This window comes from Homalodisca vitripennis, chromosome 4, assembly GCF_021130785.1.
Source record: "Homalodisca vitripennis isolate AUS2020 chromosome 4, UT_GWSS_2.1, whole genome shotgun sequence".
Classification (NCBI taxonomy): Eukaryota; Metazoa; Arthropoda; class Insecta; order Hemiptera; family Cicadellidae; genus Homalodisca; species Homalodisca vitripennis.
In genome coordinates this window covers 39,319,589-39,342,651 of record NC_060210.1, presented here as the reverse complement: position 1 = coordinate 39,342,651, position 23,063 = coordinate 39,319,589, and the positions used below count along the sequence as shown (strand labels likewise).

General features: G+C 32.6%; 1 protein-coding gene across 9 annotated transcripts in view; it reads right to left on the bottom strand.

Annotated features, from left to right (window-relative positions):
- The window catches only part of LOC124359175 (complexin), a 746,642-nt gene that overhangs the window by 26,266 nt on the left and 697,313 nt on the right, over positions 1–23,063 (bottom strand). The window contains exon 2 of one of the 9 annotated variants that reach the window (XM_046811701.1): positions 353–406. The exons of the other annotated variants lie outside the window; for them this stretch is intronic. Within the exon in view, the coding sequence (XP_046667657.1) occupies positions 353–356 (4 nt within the window). The 5' untranslated portion in view covers positions 357–406. The remainder of the gene's footprint in view (positions 1–352; positions 407–23,063) is intronic. 9 annotated transcript variants of the gene reach the window in all.

The window sequence follows — 23,063 nt, the reverse complement described above, 5'->3', positions numbered from 1 at the left end:
TTCCAAACTTAATTACAAGTAAATGACTAAAGTTTCATTGTAGGGACTTTGTAATGTATAACTATTGTTATATTTGCCAGTTCTAATAATAATATAAACAAGTTTGGGAGGTATTGCTATTAAAGTTTGATACAATTGTGACATTCCAGTAAACACCGAAATACTAAAAATAATCACAAGAACTTTCAATTAGTCTAAAAATATATTCTGTCGTGATAAAAGTAAGCATATGTATTCCACATTTCTATTACACGGGATAGAATAAATAATAATTTATTTTATTAAAGGAATTGAAAATATTCTACTAATCTACGAGAAGTGTGTGAAATCGTCATGCAGTAGGATGACTTACACATGGTACCTGATGATTAAGGCGTCAGTGCTGTGTGTCCCTTTTCCACATTACCTGCACACAAAAAAGTACTGTTAGTTTCAGTAAAATTAGTATTTATAAACGTCAAAATAATACACATACATTTTTTAATAAATTTATTTTAGCCTTTCACATTTGAAAACATCAATTAAAATTAATATCATGCATCTTATAAATAAAAACTCGAGATTGCCTGTACCAAATCGGTTAGATATTATATTTTAATATTCGTTTAAATCTAGGAAGGTTCATATGAAGTAAGATACCCAGAAAGATCCCTGGAATATTTTAGAATCTGGAAAAAATAATTGGAATATTAATGTTTCGCATCAAAATTTAACAGGCACTGAACAGCTGTTGACACTATCAGCAATATTTAGTTGGCCAAGGAGGCTTAAATATTTGTTTACGTTTATATGTAAGAACATATTAAGTATACATGCAAAATTGTTTATATACAAGGAGAAGCAGATCCCCTTTTAAGCCTTATTCTACCCGTCCTCATGAGCCACTGGCCTGTACGAGGATCTTATCAATCAGAATAAGGGGGAGAGTCGATACAGTACAAGGTCGATGGTAATGACAAAAAGTGCAATGGTCACAGACAGGATTCGCACCTGCGCTATCTTTAACGCAGACCCAACGTCTTAGAATGCTCGGCCATCGGTTTTTTTATTACTTTACATCATAAATGATTTTGATAGGTAGACTATGTACTTGAATTTTGACAATAGTAAATGAAGGAACAGACAACAGCTAATTTTATAAAATACATTTCATTTATTACAATTATTATACTAATTAAAATGTTGATAGAGAATTACAAAGTGTAATTTAAAATTTCTCATGCTAATTCTATTAGTTTAGATTATAGTATTTGAGAAAAAAGCTATTTTTAGATGTGACTTAACTACAACAGAATTAAGTTGTAAAATAAAATTAGAAATATAATTTACTATTATTTTGTTTGTTTGATCAATTTCGTATAGGGCTAGCGACGCTGAACCGTTCAACTCGGTTTGTTACAAAGTAAGTGTGACAACAAAAGAAAGGGTGACTCGCTGAACCAATCAACAAGACAGAATCAACCCTTAACCGAATCAACCCAGCCAGTCATTGATTACTCCCTAATCAATTTTCAGCCCTTCCATTCTCTTTTCAGAAAGGAGAAGAGTCTAATGAGTTAATAATCTTATTCGGCTTTATTAGATCATCGTAATTCTCCTTTAAAATTCATTGTAATCAATCGGTTCATTTATAATATCTATATAAAGAAGGATCTGTATAATAATGTTGACTCGTCAACTATTTTGAGGGTTATTTTTATTAAATGATTCATTAATTTATTTGCCAATATCATGTTAGTCAAGCGATGTAAAGCCAATGGTATTTTATTATTATTTCAAAAGCAAACCTAAAATAACAAAATATAATATTGTGTGAGAAAATGTAAAAATAAATTCAAACGTTTATTCATGAGTGTACAAATTATGCAACAATCTCGCGTATTAATTTATACTCCGGGCAAGTTTGCACTTTTAAAAACAGGTTTATTTTTTAAATATTGTTTTCATGAAGGAATTCGACCTTAAGCCACATTGTATTTGATGGTGTAAAAACCGAAACATATAAAACGGGTTAGTAAATACATTATGGCACAATTTTCACAGGCCATATCCGTATAGCTGAACGGACGTAAAACCAAACCGTTACATCTGTGTCAACCAACGAAATAGTGACTGATAGTTGGCCTCTATAATAGTGTATTATGTTCACTTAATATTGTTTTATCAGTCTATAGGCATCTATTGCCGAATTATTTTACCAAAATTACTATCTTTAAAGAAAATGAACTAAAATATTTGCACGTAACTGCTGTAAACAGCAATATGTTGTGAGTTGTTGGTTCTTTCTTGTTGGAACTCACATGGTTATTTTTATTTTTTAGGCAATTTAAATATGTAAAATCAGTTGTACTGAAATTTTTTGAGAGAAAACGGTTCAAATCTATTTGAAAATCGTTATTGACTTCCTTGCGTATAACATTCGTGAAATCTCGCTTGGATTTGATAAAAACATCGTCGAGACTTGACTCGTGGTGAATAGATTTCTTGATCCAAGGAAGATCGCTATCGATTGGTCGAAAGGTCAATCGGTCTGTCCGATTATCCGTCAGTGCGATAAATATTAATAGAAAGATCATAAAAAATTCAAAGTTTGGCACATAATATACCGTATTATGGCCCAAGAAAGAACCCTATTTAATTTGGGCTCTAAAGGTTAAAGGCTTGTCTATATGAGTGTAATAACTCACTCCTGAACTGAACTGTCTTTAATGTGTTGGCTCATTCGATATTTAATATCTTTAATATCAATATATATCGTAATGTTTTACATTGGTATATTATTATAGCGATTAATCTGTATTACTACATTCATCAATTCCAAGTTTTAATCGTAATTTAAATATTTTATACTATACAGAACTTCGCATGAAAAATTTTAGAAAGTTACTTTCTTTACATAAATAATGATGACTGGCAAGTAATAATTCACGTTGAAGTTTGTGGTATGATATTAATTTATTATTTTGCTTTGTTTTGTAAAATATGTAAAATTGTAGGCCTATTTAATAATTAACAAAGTTAAGTGGTTAAAACAAGCGGATTAGAATGTAAAACCGAATTTTAGCAAATAAAGGAGAATATACAGAGTACTCGAGTACAAACGGCAAGATAAAGAACATTTGTATTCAACAGCGGAGCAGGGCACAATCGTAAGGGAAATTAAAGTGGGTTTTGTGTGCGCCGTTCACCTCAGAAACGATTATTTTGTTCAGATATCATGCAGTATTTAGTCTTTTTATAGGTATAACACTGGAATATAGTATTTATACCATAGATGAAATTGTGAAATACAAATATTATACAAATAACCTAAAATAAATGGATGTTTATTCAATCTGTGAATATTTACCTAACACGTATTCAATTTTATTGGTTTATCTTTAAGTAAATATAATAAAATAAAAGTAAATATATCTAGTAAATAAATATCGAAAACATGTACATTCTCTCAATATGTAAGCAACTACTTTAATATTATGAAGACACTGTGAGAAGATTTTTAATCAAATATGTACAACATTATTTTAAATTCACTGTTATAATATGGCTAAGAAACGTTTATGTAGTTGAAAAATATGCTCTGAAATAACAAAATTACAATGGCCGTTGAAAGCAGATCAATTACTAAAACCAATTAAATTTTTTAAGTTTCCAGTAACGAATGACACTCTAGCTCAACGATGTGTAATGATGGAAGGCGATAACAAACCATAAAACACTTCTCTGCAACGTTTTAAGATTCAAGTGGACTGCAAGCTTTGAACCTTAAATTATTTTACTCTGCATCTTTTTACTATCCTGACAACGCCAAAACAGTTTGAAAGTGGTTTGACCTAAAACTAATACTCTAAGGAGATGTAGAAAAAGATTATACTACAACTGAATGCTTTAGCTATCGATTATTAACAACTCACAGTATATATTTTTATACAAAATTTACTTACAATATTATTTTAACTGGCTGGCCGATGTGATTTTTTCACCTTGGTCACTATGGTTAGAGTATATTGTAAGAAATCCAATATAGTATATTCTAGTAGCCTAACCTTGTCATCGATTAGGAAGTGTGGTTTTAAATAGCTAACAAATTTGAAAGTTACCTAAAATATTGTTTTCATTGTAAAAATATTGTATTTAATAGATTGTTCATTAAAGTTAGGCAAATAGTTACTGAAGGCTCGCATTACACTAGCAAGCTATCCAGGAGGTAAGTTTTTAATTATTTACCTATTCGGTAATTAACGCTAAAGCGAGGTTTTCAGTTCAGAAGTACGGATAAAATAGATCATTACATAACATAAGCGCATTGATTATTGCCTATCTCGGTTACCTAACTAAGACAGTGAGTCCCAACCCATCTGACCTTCCACAGTATTCTGTAAGGCTTCATCCGCAGTAATATACTAGTTATTTTTTGTATGAGGGACTTGAAACTCTAGACTATTATTTGATGAAAATGAAATGATTTTACACTTTTTACTAATATAATATTGTTTCGCAGTTTTGATGCATTAACTTCGAATTATATTTCAAATAAATCTCCATTAACTTACACTCTGTACTTTTCTAATTCCACCTGACTATGAAACAGCAGCGTCTGTTATAAAGATAATGCGAGTAATAAATAGTTTAAGTCTATAATCGCTATAAAATACCTATAAATAAATTCTTAAAAATTTGGAAATTTAAAATAAAAATTCTATTTAGGAAATTTTACGTGTTTGAATCGAGTAAGAGAACTTCAACTCAAATCGTGTAGGATCCCACAAATGCAAAACTAGTACACAATCTCCACAAGACATTATCTGAGTATAGTAGAGTGTCTGCTCTTATTCCTAAACTCAACCATAAAAAGAATTGTGGAATTTTATTTATTTGAAAAGGTAACCGGTCTTGCATTAAACAAGACATTCAATTATAAAAAATTTAGCGTAAAACATGCGAAAATTAAGTGAAAATGACTACGATCATGGTAAATCTTGGAATGTTTTGGAGCTAATTATGGGTGGCTCCAAAATAAAATGAACTCTTTCGTTAAACTAAACAGCATTTGATCTATTACGGCTAACCTAATAAAATTCTATCGTTTAAATCATTTAAATGGTAAATCAACTAGTATTTATATAAGGTAGTTTAAAAAATTTTAATATAGTTTTCTAGAAACCATTATTTAAGTTGAATTATATACTAACTATATATAATATAAATGGCAAACAATTTTTACAATACGAACAACAGAAATAACACTTATCATAACTACGCAAAATCATTGGACATACACACATTTCAAGAGAGATGCAGATGCATCGTCATTTTTGGCGACATAGTGCACCAATCACACAGTACTATTATTATTATTCTTTATCATTCCTTCTTCCATTTTGTATTTCTTCCATATATTCTATGTATCTTATTCTTTTATTTTTGTATATATTCAATTCTGTAACTTAAGGATTTCTCACACCAGAAGAAAAATATAGTATCCAATTTATGCAACCTTTTACGGTGGCTCATTTGTAGTACCCGATTTGCTTTTACATGACACTAAAACGGGGTAAACTCATTATACGTTAAGAAGAAACTGTTAGTTCCAGAAGATGTGAAGAATCAACTCCTGGGGAAATTCATAACCATTATTTATGGTGCACCTTGTTTAATAATAGTAATCCTTCCGGTATACGCACTTTGATACGTCCATATACAGCAAAACAAAATCTATTATTAATTTAATTATATTATCATGTATAGTTTACCTAGAAATTTAAAACAGAATGCTTTGCAAAAACTATATATGGCATAAGCTTATTGTACGAAATATGAATAACGAAGGAAAGTTGAAATCAAGCCAGGGCAAAACAAATATTTGACCATAAAGACTCGTGAGTCTGGGCCGCAGTCCAAGAACAACATGATACGAGACGTCTGATCAATACTACCCTGAAACTAAGCTTCATCACTATAGCTGGTCTGAGTTGTAGCTGCCCTATCTAAATATCTTTTATAACACTATAGACAATTCCTATCAGAAATACAACATTACTCCTTTGAACAAATGTCTAAAACTGTATGAATTTGCCTTATTAGTGGATTTTAATGAATTGAAAAGTAGTTAAATATGAGAGAAAAACATCACAAAAATAAAATAACTGTCAAAAACCAAGTCTGTTTTAAGAAACATAATTTGAACATAAAAAGTTTTTGCTTCAAAATACCAAAGTATAATATAAAAGTTTCACTGAAACGTTTATTAATTCTTCTCTGTCAACATGAGTATACTCATTGGGCAGTGAGTATGGTGGTTATTTGTTTCATCCAGAGATACAAGAAATTTGATGGAACATCTGTGAGCAAACCGATCCGTGATGTCCAACGGTTGCAAGGTGTTTGGATAGACGTCTAACGAAGAGAAAGCAAACCCCAGCAAAATGTTATTGAAAACAGTTGCTGAGAATTTCGCAATCCTGCAAGAACTTTGACAATAAATAAAAGTGAGATACATACTGGAAATCTTACTTTATAACAGTACAAACTTGATTTGTTTTTAAAAACGGAAATAATTTTAATTTATGACGTCTTAGCATTAGAAAAAGTAAGAAAAATAATGCAAGGCACTTGGCCATATTGGGAGTAAATACGTTAGACATATCCTAATGGGATTAGCCAAGAAAGAGTATGTCACACCACGTTGGGCGTTTGAATGTAAACTTTCAAGTGTATATAGCTCATTTAATTTTTGAGTTCTCCAGTAGACGTATAGACAAAAATACAGAAAATAAATATGTACATCCTTAAGCAGACAAAAGGTAAACTGTGCATACTGAATCATGGACTTTTCCATGACAACAATTTCATTCGACCAAATTATATGGTTGGTAATTCGCCACATGGCATCATACCATTCATTCGTCGCTTTTTAGAAATGAAGTTTCTAAAATATTAAACACAAAATATTCCTCGAAGTATCTTGCTACCCGATACTTTCACATGACACACCAAGTCATCAAGAATTAATGAATTTGTATGGTTGGTTCGGCTACACGTGTTAATATGTCACATGTTAAAATATTAAGTGGCTGGAGTCAGTTGGTTTACAAATTTATCTATTCTAGTTGTCATCATAGTTACTCATAAGACCATTATAAAACGTTTCGCTCAGTAAAATGTCATGAAGTGACATTCAACACTATTGAATCGATTTTGCTTATGTGGAAATTAAGCTTTATGTAATATCTAAGATATATATATATATATATATATATATATATATATATATATATATATATATATATATATATATGTGGACGGACATACAGACAGAAATTAACCACATTGAGGGATACATACGCTTTGCTAACGCACATACAATAATGTAACTATAATGCTAACTATATAAAGTGTGATATGAAAAAGAAGAAGAAAATATTTAAAAATATTATATTAATACAATAAAATTTCCTCGTGTGAGTACTAACGTTTTATATTACCATATTTTTAAATTATTACCGTTTAGACTTCAAAATTTGTAAGGTGCAAAAAATAATGAGGCAGAATTTGCTGTCATATCTAGTGCTAATGGTAAAAATTAATTGTACTGAAAATTGCAGTGATCTGAGTAAACATCAATAATGATAAGCATTTCAATTCGTGAAAAATATTCAACTTCAATAAAAGGGGGTAAATAAATAAATACTGTTTTAACTTTTTAAATACTGTTCATGTTTAGTGGATGCTTTGTGCTTAAATTGTATAATTACATTGTACTTGTCTTCCTAATTTTATTGTAAATGAGGAAATGACTATGTTTGATACGCTTTCGCACGACATCTATTCAATTGATTGAACAGAAATTTTGCAGGGATATTCATATCATTCAGTGTTAAGAAATAGGTTAATTTCTATTTCAAAAACCCTTTGGGCTGCTGCCATACGTCTCTAAAATATCGAAAAATCCCGTCCTCTTCTTAAAATTGCATTACAGCAAAACACATATTACTAATTCAAAGAGCCTGGTAAATACAATCAACTGTTCGGTGCAAACATTGTTTTATGACGGCACAACCGTATGTGTAAATAATTTAACTATTAATTTAAATTTATTTACATTTATAGTGTAAAATCATACAGTAAGCTTGATAGGAACAACATATTTTATATATAGTCCGGTAAAATAAGGATGCAACCTTATTTTGCCTTATTTTACTGAGTTAATAATTGGAGTTGAACACCAAGTAAGAAAATATCCAGATAAGAAATTTTAAAATGTTACTATAGTTTTAACTCTACTTTGTGCAAATATTAAGTATGCAGTGTTGGCGAATCCTATAATGCTGATATAAAAAGTAAAAGGTACTATACAACTTGTAATATAAATTTGAATACTATTATATAACCCATCTTAATTGTCTTCTTACATAAGTAGGGTTTTCAGATTTCTGTATATGTACAGGTATATTCTTGATTAGGAAACAAGGCAAAATCAACTATGAAACAAAAAATACTAAGACCGGAGTAAATTACAATGGCCATAAATATACACGTTTTGACACATTTACCTTATCGAAACAAGACAAAAGGTATTTTTAACTTAAAATTGGCGTCGGAAGTGTAATTTACTCCAAATAGAAGTGTTCGTACACGTGTAAAGCCAAAGACACTGCGTGAGAAGCCAGATTAACTGCCGATATTATATAAATGTCTAGGGTAAAGGTAGACTTATAAATCCAAGTTTGCCGGTGAAAAATATTTCTCTGGTTTCCTTACAAGAACAATAGTCGATGCTACAACAACCCGCCCTGACGTATCGCTGCCGACTACGCACGCAACTGGGTCGTGAGCCACGCACCTTGGTTTAGGATTTCATCGTGATTATAAAAACACGCAAACCATTATTAAAATCCGTCCAAACACTACGGCGCTCTGGAAAGTAAAGATTTTTCATTTGAATTACATGTTTCTATTGTAGATACATATTATTAGTTTTCAACTAAAAATGGTTAGGTATTTACTGTAAGTGACATGCTATTCCGAATTTTATTTTGTATAATTTTTTTTATTTTATACGATTATACCTTTAGTAAAGTAGTGTGTCCATTATTTATTATCATGCATTATTTTAAAATTATCGAAATAGAACTGATAAATTTACTCAATAGGCGGGAAAACTTTAATATCTTTTGTCTGTTTGCAATTCGACACGACACTGAGCTCGTTTATAGTGTCATGAGATTTTGCTGAGCATTAGAGGAAAATCCTTACATTAATTTTATGGGATACCACGGTGACAACTAAAAATACAGAATGAATAAATTTATAAACAAACAGTACAATCACATGAGATTGAACACGTGACATTTTTGTTCATAGTGTAAAAGGAAAAACTAGAGAGGAAATTCAATGATAAAAGTACGTGACAAGGTTTGATTTCAGCGCTCTCTTGCGCTTTATAGTACCATACCGAGCCTACGGGAACTGAATGAACAAAAATGTGAATATAACATGATATTCCGTGGGGTATTTCATCCGTAGACTTCATCAGCATGAAACTCAATTTCTAAATAGTAGAAAGAATGTGTCGTATGATAGTTAAATGGCCAATAAAGGATCTAAATGCGTATAATAAAATGAAAAATAAATTTAAAACACCTTTATAAAGGGGCGGAGTTAGAGCTGTCAAGTACTGTCCACTACGCAAATTGTACCACCACCGTTTGATCATTATTTTTTTTTATATAAAAGTTAATATTTGTATTTCTTTTATTTATAAGTAGATTATAAATTTTGCAAACGAATTCAGCGAAGCCGGTTCCTCGACATGGGGTGTCTCGTTCTCCAACCCTGTTCAATATTATCAAAAGGTTTACAGTGTCTTATTTATGAAGTAATCCTATGAAGCAAAAATTACATTAATATTGGTTTCGGAATAAATTTACGTCAATAAACTTATGGAGTGTTATGGGTAAATTGATTATAAGTCTAGGTTACAGAAATGCGTACTATTTGAATACACAAATCATTAAAACGAAGCAAATGATTGGCAGATCGGTTGGATATCACGTTTTAAGAAATATTTATAATACAAATACTGTACTGGGGATAAAAAAGTGTTAGTCACATTGTTATACTGAGCCCGTTTTTTTCTATTATACTCGTACATTAAACCTGAATCCCTTTGTCTATCTGCGAAAGCATAGTGTTATATATATTCTCTTTATTATTGCGAAAAAAATTTTTAAGCACATATATCGTTTTATTTACTGCCGTTTATAGATGCAAGCCTAATTAGACAATACCCTTCTACAATAACGCTGTAGTGGTTAACAGCTGTAAAGCAAGGTGAAGGATAATTTATAGCTAGCAGTAACTTGCAGGTTTACGACTACAACCTCAATGCTGCTCTGCTTCGATCACTTAAATGCAAAACTGCAGTTTATAAATACAAGATTCAGAAGTATTTTGTGCAATTACAGTTTTAATGGTCACTTTTTAAATTAAAATACTTATTACGGTACGTATTACCCACCAAGAAAATATTTTCATACCATTTAGCATCCATACATATGGTTGAAATATGTTTTTTTTATTCATGGCTTTATTTTTTATCAATATTTTAGCTAAATTATCAAGTACTAAAGCTATTTTTTTTCTAGGGTTTTACAAAAGTAGATAAATTGTTTTAGTAAAATACCATCAAAGAGACAGATTTCCGAAGATAAATGAATTTTAAATTGTTTTTAAAAATATTTACTATGATTTATATAACAAATAATTTTTTGAAAGTAATATAACAAAAAGTAAGTCAAAGTACGTGAAATATTTATTTTAAATTATATCTAGATTAAAGTCAGTGCAATGATGGTCTTATGGTACAGAATATTGTACAAAATTAGTCAACAACAATTTATAAAGCCCCATTTACACTGCCCAAACATCCCCGAGCATCGAGCATCGAGCATTCGTGATCGTAGCTCGCCGGTTTTCAACGAGCACGAACGCAAACGAGCCCTCTGTTTACACTGCTCGAGCATTTGTGTCGATCAGTTTCTCGTGAGCGTTGCAGTGAATATTGATGATGGCACCCGGACTGTCAAAACTTGCGGTTTCCGCTGCGGCCGTCCTCATCCTGTTACAGGAGGAAACGCGAGGAAGGAAAAGGCGACGCGTGTGGGAGTCTTCATTTTTGAAAAAGAGGAACCACACTATTTTGCTGAGAGATTTGAAAGAAGACCACGGAGGGCTCTTCGAAAACTTCAGCCGAAATGTCGTTAGACGATTTCGCCATCATATTGGGAAGGATAGAAGGGAAAATTGCCAAAACCGACACCAACTTCCGAGAGTGCGTTCCTGCATCAGTCCGGTTGGCGATAACTCTTCGATTTTTAGCAAGTGGTGACTCGTACGGTAGCCTCATGTATCTCTTCAGGGTTTCAAAGCCTACAAATTTCTTTACTTGTTCCTGAAGCCTGTCGGGCCATCGTAGAAGCACTACAGGAGTATGTCAAGGTAAGAACAAAAATGTATAATATAATTTTATTTTTGGAAAATATATATATATTTGGAATAAGTACATGAAAAAACGTTTGAACGGAACTATTGAATAAAGTGCAAACGTGTGAATATTTTAACAGAAACGAGGAAAAAGAATGTTTCCTGCTTCTGAGGGTACCCCAGTTCCAGGATCCGAGGCAAATACGGAGGCGAGCGGATCTGCATCATCACTGCTTGATTGATGTGACAATGGTCTGTGGTGGGGGGTTGAGGTTCTAGATGGTGGTATGTAGGAAGAGAGGACAGAGGTGAAGTAGAGTCCCCCACTGTACTCTGGTTGTAGTCTGTTGTGGATGTAGTAAAAATAGCCGGAGAAGGTGGGCCAGAATTCGCTGACGAAAACGTAGTAGCAGGGGACGGAGAGGCTGAATAATTCGGCGAAACTGATGAGATAAACCGACGATTTTGATGAGGAAGTTCGTCATAGCGGCCCATGTCGGCTTCGAAAAGAATGTTGTTGACGTGGTGCTGGACAAACGTTGTGTCCTCTTGGAGTAAGATTTTAATTTCATCGCAACATGCTCACCATCCATACACATCACAAGCATCACGCCTCACAGCATTATTGCAGTTATGCCGACCACCTCGTCAACTTGAGACCGTGGAGAGGCTGGCGTTCTTTTGGCGCTTCATTGGAGTAGGCTTTGCAAAACCCAGTGCCGTTTGACTGGAAGCCGATCGTATCTCTTGAGATTGCTGATGAGGGAGGGTTTGAGTAATTTGGGAAGCAGATTCACTTGTATTGTCGTCCTCTTCCTGAATGAGCTCAACCTTAAAAATGAAGAAATGAATTAGCAAATTAACTAAAATACTTGAGGGTTTTATTACAAACTATTGGTTCCGCTATAAAAAATTTTAATTGTAGTTATTTAATAGTGTGTAGGTATATAATTTAATTTTGACGCTATGGGTGTACGTAATAAGAAATATTGTTCATTTCAGATGCCCGAAAATGAAGAACAGTGGCTATGCGAATCCAAGAAATTTGAAGAGAAGTGGGACTTCCCCCATGCTGTTGGAGCCATCGACGGAAAGCATGTAGCAATACAATGTCCGCCCAAAAGCGGGGGAGCGAATACTTCAACTACAAGTCCTTTTTCAGTTTTGTATTATTTGCGCTTGTCGACGCTGAATTATAACTTCATGTTTGTGGACGTTGGATGTCAAGGCAGGATTTCAGATGGTGGAGTTTTCAAAAATTCTCAGTTGTACGACAATATTGAAAAGGGCAACTTGAAACTTCCCCCCCACCATCTCCACTGCCGAAATTCGAGTATCCCCAGCCCGTACGTCATTTTGGGGGACGATGCTTTTGCATTGAGTGACAGTTTGATGAAACCGTACTCTGGTTTATCATCCACAAGGGTCCCCAGAAAGAATTTACAATTACCGATTGAGCCGGGCCAGAAGGGTGGTAGAGAATGCTTTTGGCATTTTAGCTTCTGTGTTTCGTGTGCTAAGGAAAACCTTTGCTTTTGGAAACTGAGAACGCCAAGTGGGTTGTAATGGCCTGCGTTTACCTCCACAATTTTCTACGTAGAAGTGCAAGTTCGTCACGTCTATATTGCCCAGTGGGTGCTTTGGATACCGAGGAAAATGGAGAGGTTACACCTGGTACCTGGAGAAATGAGGTGGCTCCGGCATCCCTTCTTGGTTTGAAAAAGTACCCAGGAGATCAAATTCTACTGCTAAAGATATCCGCGAGGCCTTTGCAACATACTTCATGACAAATGGAGCCGTATCATGGCAAAACGATTACGCATGATAGCATTCTGATTGCGCCTAACAACTTTGCTTAAGACCTTTTAAATTGAAAATTAAATGTTTGTTGTTGGATTTCTGCTGTTACAATATTGAAGAGTTTGTTAGTTTGATAAGTCAGGTAGATTAGACTTAGTAATTAGTCAAATAATCATTAAGCCTAAGCATGACGTTGTGTCGCATTTGTGAAAATGTTTACCACAATAAATTTTCTGATTCTGATTCATTACCTATTTATTGTACTACCTAGGAGGCATATTATACCTGAATCTATTAGGAGGCATTTCAAGCTTAAGTACATAAAAATGAATCTCTAATAAGCCATGCAGGTAAAAAAAGTGTAATTCGTGAGCTTACCTGTGAATCGTTCTCCTTTGAAGCGTTTTTTGTGAAGTACATGAGTTGATGGTTTCCTTGCACTTGTTCTTATCCTTCAAAAACCCAAAAGCTTCGTAAGCAAAACCATTTGCTCCTGTAGATCTCGTCTGCACCTGATAAAAAAATAGGTACATTTAATTATCAATTCGTTGAACCGAAAACATAGGTGTACTATTCAGAGAACAATGCACCGTCTGGCTGCAAATCACAACATCTTATTTCCATTCCACCTTTTATTTTCTATATTATAATAACGATAATAAAGATACTTAACTTTTTTATATATTAAGAGATGATCACCTTCTATTTTTATTTATTATTTATGATTTCTTGAAAATAATATTGTCAATTGGTGTATTCAAAGTGTATGAAAATTGGTTGAAAAAATTATGAATTTCACCGGAAAAAGCTATAAATTTGCTAGAAGAAGGCTGACTTACCTTTTCCAGTTCCTTTTGAAGTTTCTTCCTTTTTCTTCTCCCTCCTGAAGGAAGCCAACAAGGAGGTTATTTTGCTTTTGACGGTGTCGGATGTCGCCTCCAACTGCGTCGCTATAGCTTCCCAAGCGTCATTTTTTTTAATTTTGTTGAAGTACAGCTTGTGGTTCGGCTGCCACAGCTCTGGGTGCCCCTCATAAAGAGAAACTAAAAGGAGGCACTTTTCATTCTCCCACTCCATGCTGCTTTCACGATAAATTACTACACAGAATAAACTAAAGAAGGAATTCCACACTCGAAATGGGAGACGTGTGAACTCGACAGCCAGTAGGCAAGAACAGAATTCGGTGAACGCACTGTGTTTACAAAAGGTGTTTTACACTGAGCGAGCGGCGAACGAGCATCCCTTTGATGATTCGCCGGAAAAACCGACATCGGGCGGATCAGGCTCGAGCACGAACGAGCATTCGATTCGACCTTGCTCGGCTCGCCGAAACTGTTTACACTGCCTGAGCCTCGAACGAATGATCGTTCGTCACTCCTGTTTGCGACGAATGCTCGGGCAGTGTAAACGGGGCTTAAGAAGATTATTTATGGTTATTAAACTAACAGCCTTTTACAAAACACACAGAGCGTAGAGATTGCAACCACTTAAAAAAAATTGCACAAATTTTGCTGACTTTTCGTCGTATGAGAATTAGTTTCGTAAATAAATTCGAAGACCAGCATGGCAGAACGTTGACATATGGAAGCATTTTTGGCGGATCTCTGCAGTGTAGTACTTTTAGTATCGATGTATAGGATTTTCCTTCAATGGCCGGGAATAAAAAATTAGTAAATATTTGTAATAATTCAATAAAACAGCAAGATTTGTCATAAAACGGACATGGGAAACGTTTTTCATGAGTAATGTTTGAATAATTTAAGGGTTATATGAAGCCAGACAACGTATCGCATAACCGACTCAAATAAGGATAAAATTAGGGAATTCTGTGTAGAAAATGCAAAGAACACGATCCTCCCTGTATATGAATCTCATGCAGTATTTGAATTAGACAGTTTAATACATTCTCGAGATATCTTGCACAAATTCAAATTGGAAAACCAATTTTTCACCCCTCTGTCATATACTTAAATATATGTATAACAAATATAAATAAATATTTCGACACCATTACGGCCCTCATCACAATTTCATATAAGTGCTTTTACTAAATGACAGGACGATGGGTTTTACACATGAAGAGAGAACTATTGATACACAAAAGCTAGAAAATCACGACTGCTGAAAGTAAATTTAAATTAATAACCAAACATCAAATATCAGAGATGGATAAGTGACCGTAAGCTATGGCAGTATGTGGATGACATACTGTTATGGAACGAAAGCTAATTGAAATACCAATTTTACTTTATTGCGTTTGCAATAATGATCTAGAGTGCATTCGAATGACCATCACAAAATACCATTGAATACTGCCTTTGAAAAGTGCTAATTAAGGAGTTCATTTTGTTTCATATGGCAAGTAAATATTTCTAAGAGCACGAATAAAATATTTAAATATTTGACACATTTCAATTGGAGATTGAATTACAGCATCAGACTATAGCAAAATACGAGTATATGGTAATTTCATGATGAATAGGTTCTAATAATATTCATAGTACATGAACTTTAATGCAGATTGTTTTTATTTATATAAATACACATAAATATGAGTGCACGTCTGAGGGAGTGGGGATTATATCGTAAATATAAAAATATAATTTGATACATATTCATTAACATAGACCAAAAATCCATATGGTTCTGTTGATACAAATTTATAACGGTTTTTCTATTAAATTTTAAGATTAAGCCAGGTAGCTTTTTCCCCCGATGAGAGGCTTCCTTTGTACTCAATTGTTCTAAATACCAAGCTATTTACAGTTTGAACCACGTTCTCTATATTGAAAGTAATTATAGAACGTCTTATACCAACAAAAAATATGCTTGCTATATATTTCGTGCGATATTTGTAATTTATATGAATTTGTATTATTTATTGTTTATTTATCTATAGCAGTTTCTATTTAACGTTTAGAGTGCTTATTTATAGTTATTTTACTAATAATTTATTGCAGCGATGTAATGAACATGATATTTGGACTTAAACCACTTATTTAACATTTTGATTTGTTTATACGGCTATAATGGTGGTATTTCGTGTTTATAACATGAAAATAAAATAAAATGAAATAAAGCAATATTTTGAATACGAATTTTTCGTTTTTTTGCAAAATATAAATATAACATGAGACATAGTAATATTTATAAAGAGTAACGTTATGAATATATAATTAATTAATCATGATCAACAGAGGACATAAAAGTTATCGTAAAGTTCACCTTTGTTCATATACCTAATAAAGTTACCTGATTATTTAATAAATCAAATACACATGTAATGAGAAGCAAAACATTTAGAAGTGGTATTCTCTCTTGAATTAGCGAGAGGCTGAAAAATATATCAAAGAGAGAGGTAGGTGAACAAAGGTGAACATGTTAAGGTCGACCACGGTTTAATAATTTACAGCTATGAATGCAAGAAGTTGGAGGTCGAACAAAGAAGGGCTCTATGCTAGGAGAAGAGGGCTGACGTGGCAAAGGGCCAAAACCCTTAGCTAAGGGTCTCTGATCAATATAGGTCGGCAGTACACTACAAATTGCGCTGGTAGCAACTTACGTATACTTGGAGCTATACTAGTTTAGTATTTAAGTATAAATCAGTTTTTAGCTTTAAATTAATTTATTAACACATAATAATTACAAGGCACATTATACTACAGTTTACAGAAAAATAAAGCGCACTCATTGATTTTAAACAATTATTTCGATTACAGAAATATTGTCATGAGTTAAAGTCACCTGTTTTAATTAATTTCCAAGAGTATTATATTAATTATTATACAATTAATATTGTACATATTATATAGAGTTAACGCTTTATTCTATCTAAATTGAAAATAATCTTTTACAGTTGTCATCATTTTAAGCATTTTAATTCCATTCCAAACTTATAATCCAATATATTTCCGGGGCGTACAAATTTTTAATGTTTGTAATAATAGTAAGATCAAGAAATGTTGATAGAATATCTAGTACAAAATTACGAATATGAAGTGAACCATAAACATAGAAAATTTACTGTGATTTAATAATGATTACGACAAATTGATTTTGTTTGATTAGTTAATTGTAAAATAACTTGATCCTTCAGTTACACAAAATCTATCTACTCATAGATAATGGGAAAAGTAGGTTTGTGCTAGTTATTTTAACATTTGTAGGTGATAAGAAATGGGATGGTTAAGACATAGATCGCATGTACTATGGATCGACACTAAAAGTGATCAAATACCCCATTTGAAAGGACAGCCTAGATAACAGAGTTATTTATATCTCAGTGCATACCTGTGAATTCAATGCAAGATATGTGAGATAATCTTTTAGTGCGCAACTTGTGAGTAATTCAAATTACAGGATGAGGAAAATGGAAACATTTATACTGATACAAAGTTTTTGGCCTTGAAATTTCGAATTGGGTGCTCGTAACAAAAAATTGAGGTAAGATCATCTACGGTTAGTTAGAAACAAGCAGTGGGTGCTTAATTTACACCGACCGTAAGTGGGCAGAGAAAATTGCTTCATGCATATACCTCTTAGAAAGTTTGTACCGGTGATAGGTAGGTTCTTGACGATTCAATTAGGGTGCATTTGATCGTGTAAGATTAACCTATCTTGATCACCATAACTCGTCTCTTAGTTATTTTATTTACTTTGTCAAATTAACTACTGACCTTCAAAATATTATAATTCAGTATTAATATATACTAAATTGCACTAATATTTTATTTAAGACCTATGTTACGAGGCAATTTCATAAACGTCACAAGAATAACAACCATATGCTATAATATAAACATTAACTATTTTATTCAGATAACACTTTATATAATGCGTGAGAAAATGTAAATCTAAACATATATGAATTGAAATCACAAAATATTTATTTACTTAAGAGCTCAGGGTGAATTTAGGACCTAAAAGTAAGTCAGTATAGCTTTAAGATGAACAACAATATAAACTTTTCAACTAGCTAACTGGACATTTCCTGGAGAACAAACTCAAAATAGAACGGTAGTCTATAAATGGAACTACGAAACTTTCTTACTACGTTCACAACTTCATAAGTATGGTTTAACAGATAATAAACGTCCTCTAAACATTTAACAGACTTTAATTGCATAACAGTAAATTAGTACAAGACGACATTATCCGTCCACGTTCGTTGTTAACTGAGTAAGTACGATATTAATTAGGAGATTGCATCTATATAGAACACCAACATAACCGTATATCATAGTGTCATATAGTGTACATAAAGTACGCTATATGAGGTGTATAAATAAATTGAAAGCATCACCAAGTCATTGAATGCGCTAAGCGAACCGTGAGCCACCCTATCTCGGCAACACAACACGCTTCAGTCTGAATGGGGTTTTGTTCCAGCGCTTCACTGAGCATCCAATCAATAAATATATCACCATTACCTTAGTATTAAAAACGTCAGATGAAAGTTATTTCTTCATGATTTTACCATCGTGAGTTTATAAAGAACTGGATACTGTACTGCTACTTGCACGAATGAACGAACTTGGATATGAATACACGGTCACGATTTGCGTTTATCCTTACAAGCAAACATTTTTAGTGTTCATTTTGTAGAATCTTAGTGGATATCTGGTACTCCACTATTGAAATATGATTGAAAATTGTGTTTAAGGAAAGTAATATTGTATCCATTGCACTAATTGTTTTGGAATCAGAATGGTAGTTTTTACATTGTATTACATGATTTTAATACGAGAAAGATTTTGTATATGTGATTCTAACACTACAAATATTCTACTAACCCGTCGATGTTTCTGTTATGACTGTTCTGGAAATGGCTATAAAAATATATCCTTAAGTACTCTAATATTATTTAGTGATATGTAACGTGAAAGAAAACAACGTTCATTTAGGGCTCTAAACTTTTAACAAGGTAAAAGTTTATAATATTTCGAGGTACGCACGAAATGAGTAGTTTAGGATTGAAGAGTATTAAAACCCTAATGAGTAAATAGTTAAGAGTAAAAATGGTCCAGTTTTTCTTACAACTAGAACGTATAAATAAGACTAAGAATATAGTATTGAGTCTTATAAATGATAGTAGCAAGTGGTTCAGGACCATGTATATCTTTATAAATTTCATCCAATAACGATATTGCTAATACGGTAATTGTTTTAGAGGTATATATAGAAATATTAAATACAGTAAAAGTGTCCCTAAATTGGATTTTATACGAGTTAGTATAATGTGGTGGATGAATACAAAATTTATACATTCTGCGATTTTCCAAAATAATTGGAAAGTTGACCTAATTAAAAAATATAAATACAAATAATTCTATTTGGAGTCTTCTAAATTATGTTGAAGTACATCGTATAGCTGTTTAGATATTTAACTGTCACTGAGAGTTGCCATTTGTATCCAATTGGCTCCCCCACGTATTTCCTCCGCTCTATAATAGTCTTAATATTAACTTAAGTGGTACCGTATAGTATTCAATAAAGCAATACGGAATATTCATAATATAATTCTATAAAGAAAATGGCTACCTACTTTTCAATTATAGAAGCAAATCCATATTATAGATACTGTACTCCTTCCAAGCCCTGCAAGCCTAGTCTGAGGGTCTGGGAACCGGCACAGGCTTTATAGCTGTTATTTATGCCCGGGTTCCAGCTCTAACTGCTGCTCCAAACCACATGTTCTGCTGATACCGCTCCTACAGTTGCTGTTCTATGTATTGTCTTTCTATTGCTGAATTAATTTTGAAACGTTCTATTTAAAAGTTATTATTCTGTTGACAGTGTTATGCCATTAGCCTTGTCACATTTTTTAGTTGGAGGATTAGTTTTTAAGCATAATATCAAATATAAAAATATTTGCCCAAAATAATCATAGTTTTTAATTTACATATTTTATTACACAATGAGTTAGTATAAGAACTGTTTGCTCCATGGTCTATAGTCCAGAAGACGACAGCCAATATGTATGGTATAAATCAGCTCTCACCTAATCTTTCATGAAATCGATGACTATTTTGCCCTAAGAAAGAAATCGACTGCTAGCCACGTTGGAGTTGGTGAGAGAGTTGGAGTTTACCGAAAGGGTTATGATATAAAACAAAATTTTTTTTGACACAATTTTATTACCTTGACGCACCAACCATCCGATACATAAATAATGGTTATACCAGTTAGTAGTAGAGGCAACCTGACTAAAATCACCACTTTCAGCCGAATATTCCCTTTTTATAGGGTTGACTGACGCTAATTTATCTTTATTTTTTATACTACAGTTGAGAAAGTAAGTATTTCAAGCTGTTAAAACAGTGTTGTATTTTCAACCATCTGGATATTCTTTCATTTTGGCGTTCAAAAAATTAACGAGATCGCGTTCAATTTATTTATAAGTGGAAGTTCTTCAACCGATTTTACGAAAAACTATCTATAATACACCTACAATTACTACAATACAAGTGTATTATAGTCCAATATTTAATTTAAGTGTCCAATTACATTTAAATCTAACGAGAGATCTTTGAAAGTTTAAAAATATCTTAGAATACGTTACAATATTTATTTTATAAATATTTTAATTATGCTAAAACTATATTAAAGTTGTTCAGTCATTACATTATTATTTAATTAAAATTTTAAACAACTTATTAGTAACATGAGCTCTGTGAGAGCAAATTAGTGAACAAGAGAGTGATTGTAGGAGTTGGTGGAGTAGGGAGTGAAGTGACCAGCGTTTAACCCTACCCACCCCTCGGTGTAATGCTACACCCACCCAACTTCATTGTCACCACTCACTCCAGAAGTCACGAGGGTGTGTCACGACTTGTCATTTCATTATTCATACCCTATAAATCTTTCGGTCTAAAAGAGATTCTTATATTTTTCTTTGGCAATACAAAATTCTATTTAGTTACTTGTAGTATAGATACAGGTAATAAAATGAGAAACTATAGAAAATATCCAGGAAGATTTTTAAACCAATAAAAATTTAAAAAATCAATTTATTTTGTTAAATAAGTAAATAAATGAATTTTTATCAAACAATTCATCGATATTAAACTTAATGTCTAAGATAAATGGTTTATTCAGTTATGAAAAGTAATGTCAACGGAAATGTGCAAGACATATAGAATGTAACGGATTGCTCTTAAGTAACTTCGTAAAGAGATATATCTGCGGTTATGAGAGGAAAATGACTGAAGATAAAGCACAAGTTTTTACCAACATTTGGAGAGAACAGCGACGGATAACGGTGCTAATGACTGCGCGTGGTTTTAGTGCTTTGGTCAGTTTTTGTTATTGATCAGGTCTAGAGTTGGCCAACAGCCATCTTAAGCTGCCAACACAGATTACCCATGTTTTATCAGTGGAGAACCGACAAAAGCTGAAACTACTGTTAGAAAAGTTTTCGGCTTATTTTACCTTTAAACAAAACGATTTTTTACTAATTATTTAAGAATTAACTGAATCATGGTCTACAACAAACGACGATACGAAGACATATGTAGAAGAATAGAATTTTCAAATGAATCACAATGTCTAATAAAATACCAAAGAGGCTTAAAGAAAAGTTCAACTGAATGAATTAAACGCACAATTTTTATTAATTGCACCCAAAGCCTTTCAAAACATACTGTTTTATTCTAAATGCCAAACAATCAAAACCTTGTTGATGATTTTTAAGCGCATGAGTTACGAAGGAGCTCAAATTGTTACGGACTCTGTTATTTTCTTCGGTATTATACACGTTTCATATTACAAGGAGCTTTTCATGTTGCTCTTTTGAATGGCCATATATTTTATCCGAATCTAGGAATTCTTTGCATTTTTCTTTTTGAGACCCCTGACAAAAAGCTTGGTGTTGTGAAATAATCCAGTGGGCCAAGCCTATATGACACATGGCCATTAGATATACGAATTAAAATGCCACAAATAGAATAACATACAGTGCAGATTCCAAAATTGAAACCAATTATGGTTGGTGTAAAATATGATCATCATGGCATAGACACAACACAAATATAAAAAAGCTAAAAATTCCACTAGAACATTGCAAGAGCGTAATGTAGTAAGACAAAAAACCTTAAGTACAAGAATCGATCGTTTTAAAGATATTCTAAATGCGTTGTATCAACTTCATGGAAATATTTCGTCTATTAAATTAAACAAAACGTCGGAAAATAAATGAACAAACTAGGATCCTAAAATTCTACAGACTTGTCTACACAAGTCCAATTAACTAACGGAAACATGTACAAAATCAAAACTTTACTCAAGCATTTAGCATATTTATTAATACGTTATTTGTTTGGTACTAATACAAATATGGAACAAATATTGGAACCGATATTTGACAGTAAAGCAGTATATTGGTCCCGCACGCTACGCTTGATGTATGTGAATATTGGTAATGTGATGATTTACGGTAATGGCTTTTGTATGGTTTACAATCACTGGAATTGTTGGGAGCTGTGTGCGATGTGTGGCGAAATCCCGAGAACACCAAGCATAATCAATGTGCAGTTTCATGTTTATGGTCGAGGATTTATCTGGCAGTGGTTAACCCGTATACAATTATATCACTTTTGATATCATCACAGAGTATCTATCTGTATAAATGATAAATATTGTATAATATTGCGGTAATAAGCAAATGGGTAATGTGTCGATAAATTATTTTTTATTAAATAAATATAAACATATACGGTTTTACTCGTTATAAAATTTTACTCTTTTATTGCACATACGCTCAGAGAAGAAAGTGTATAAAT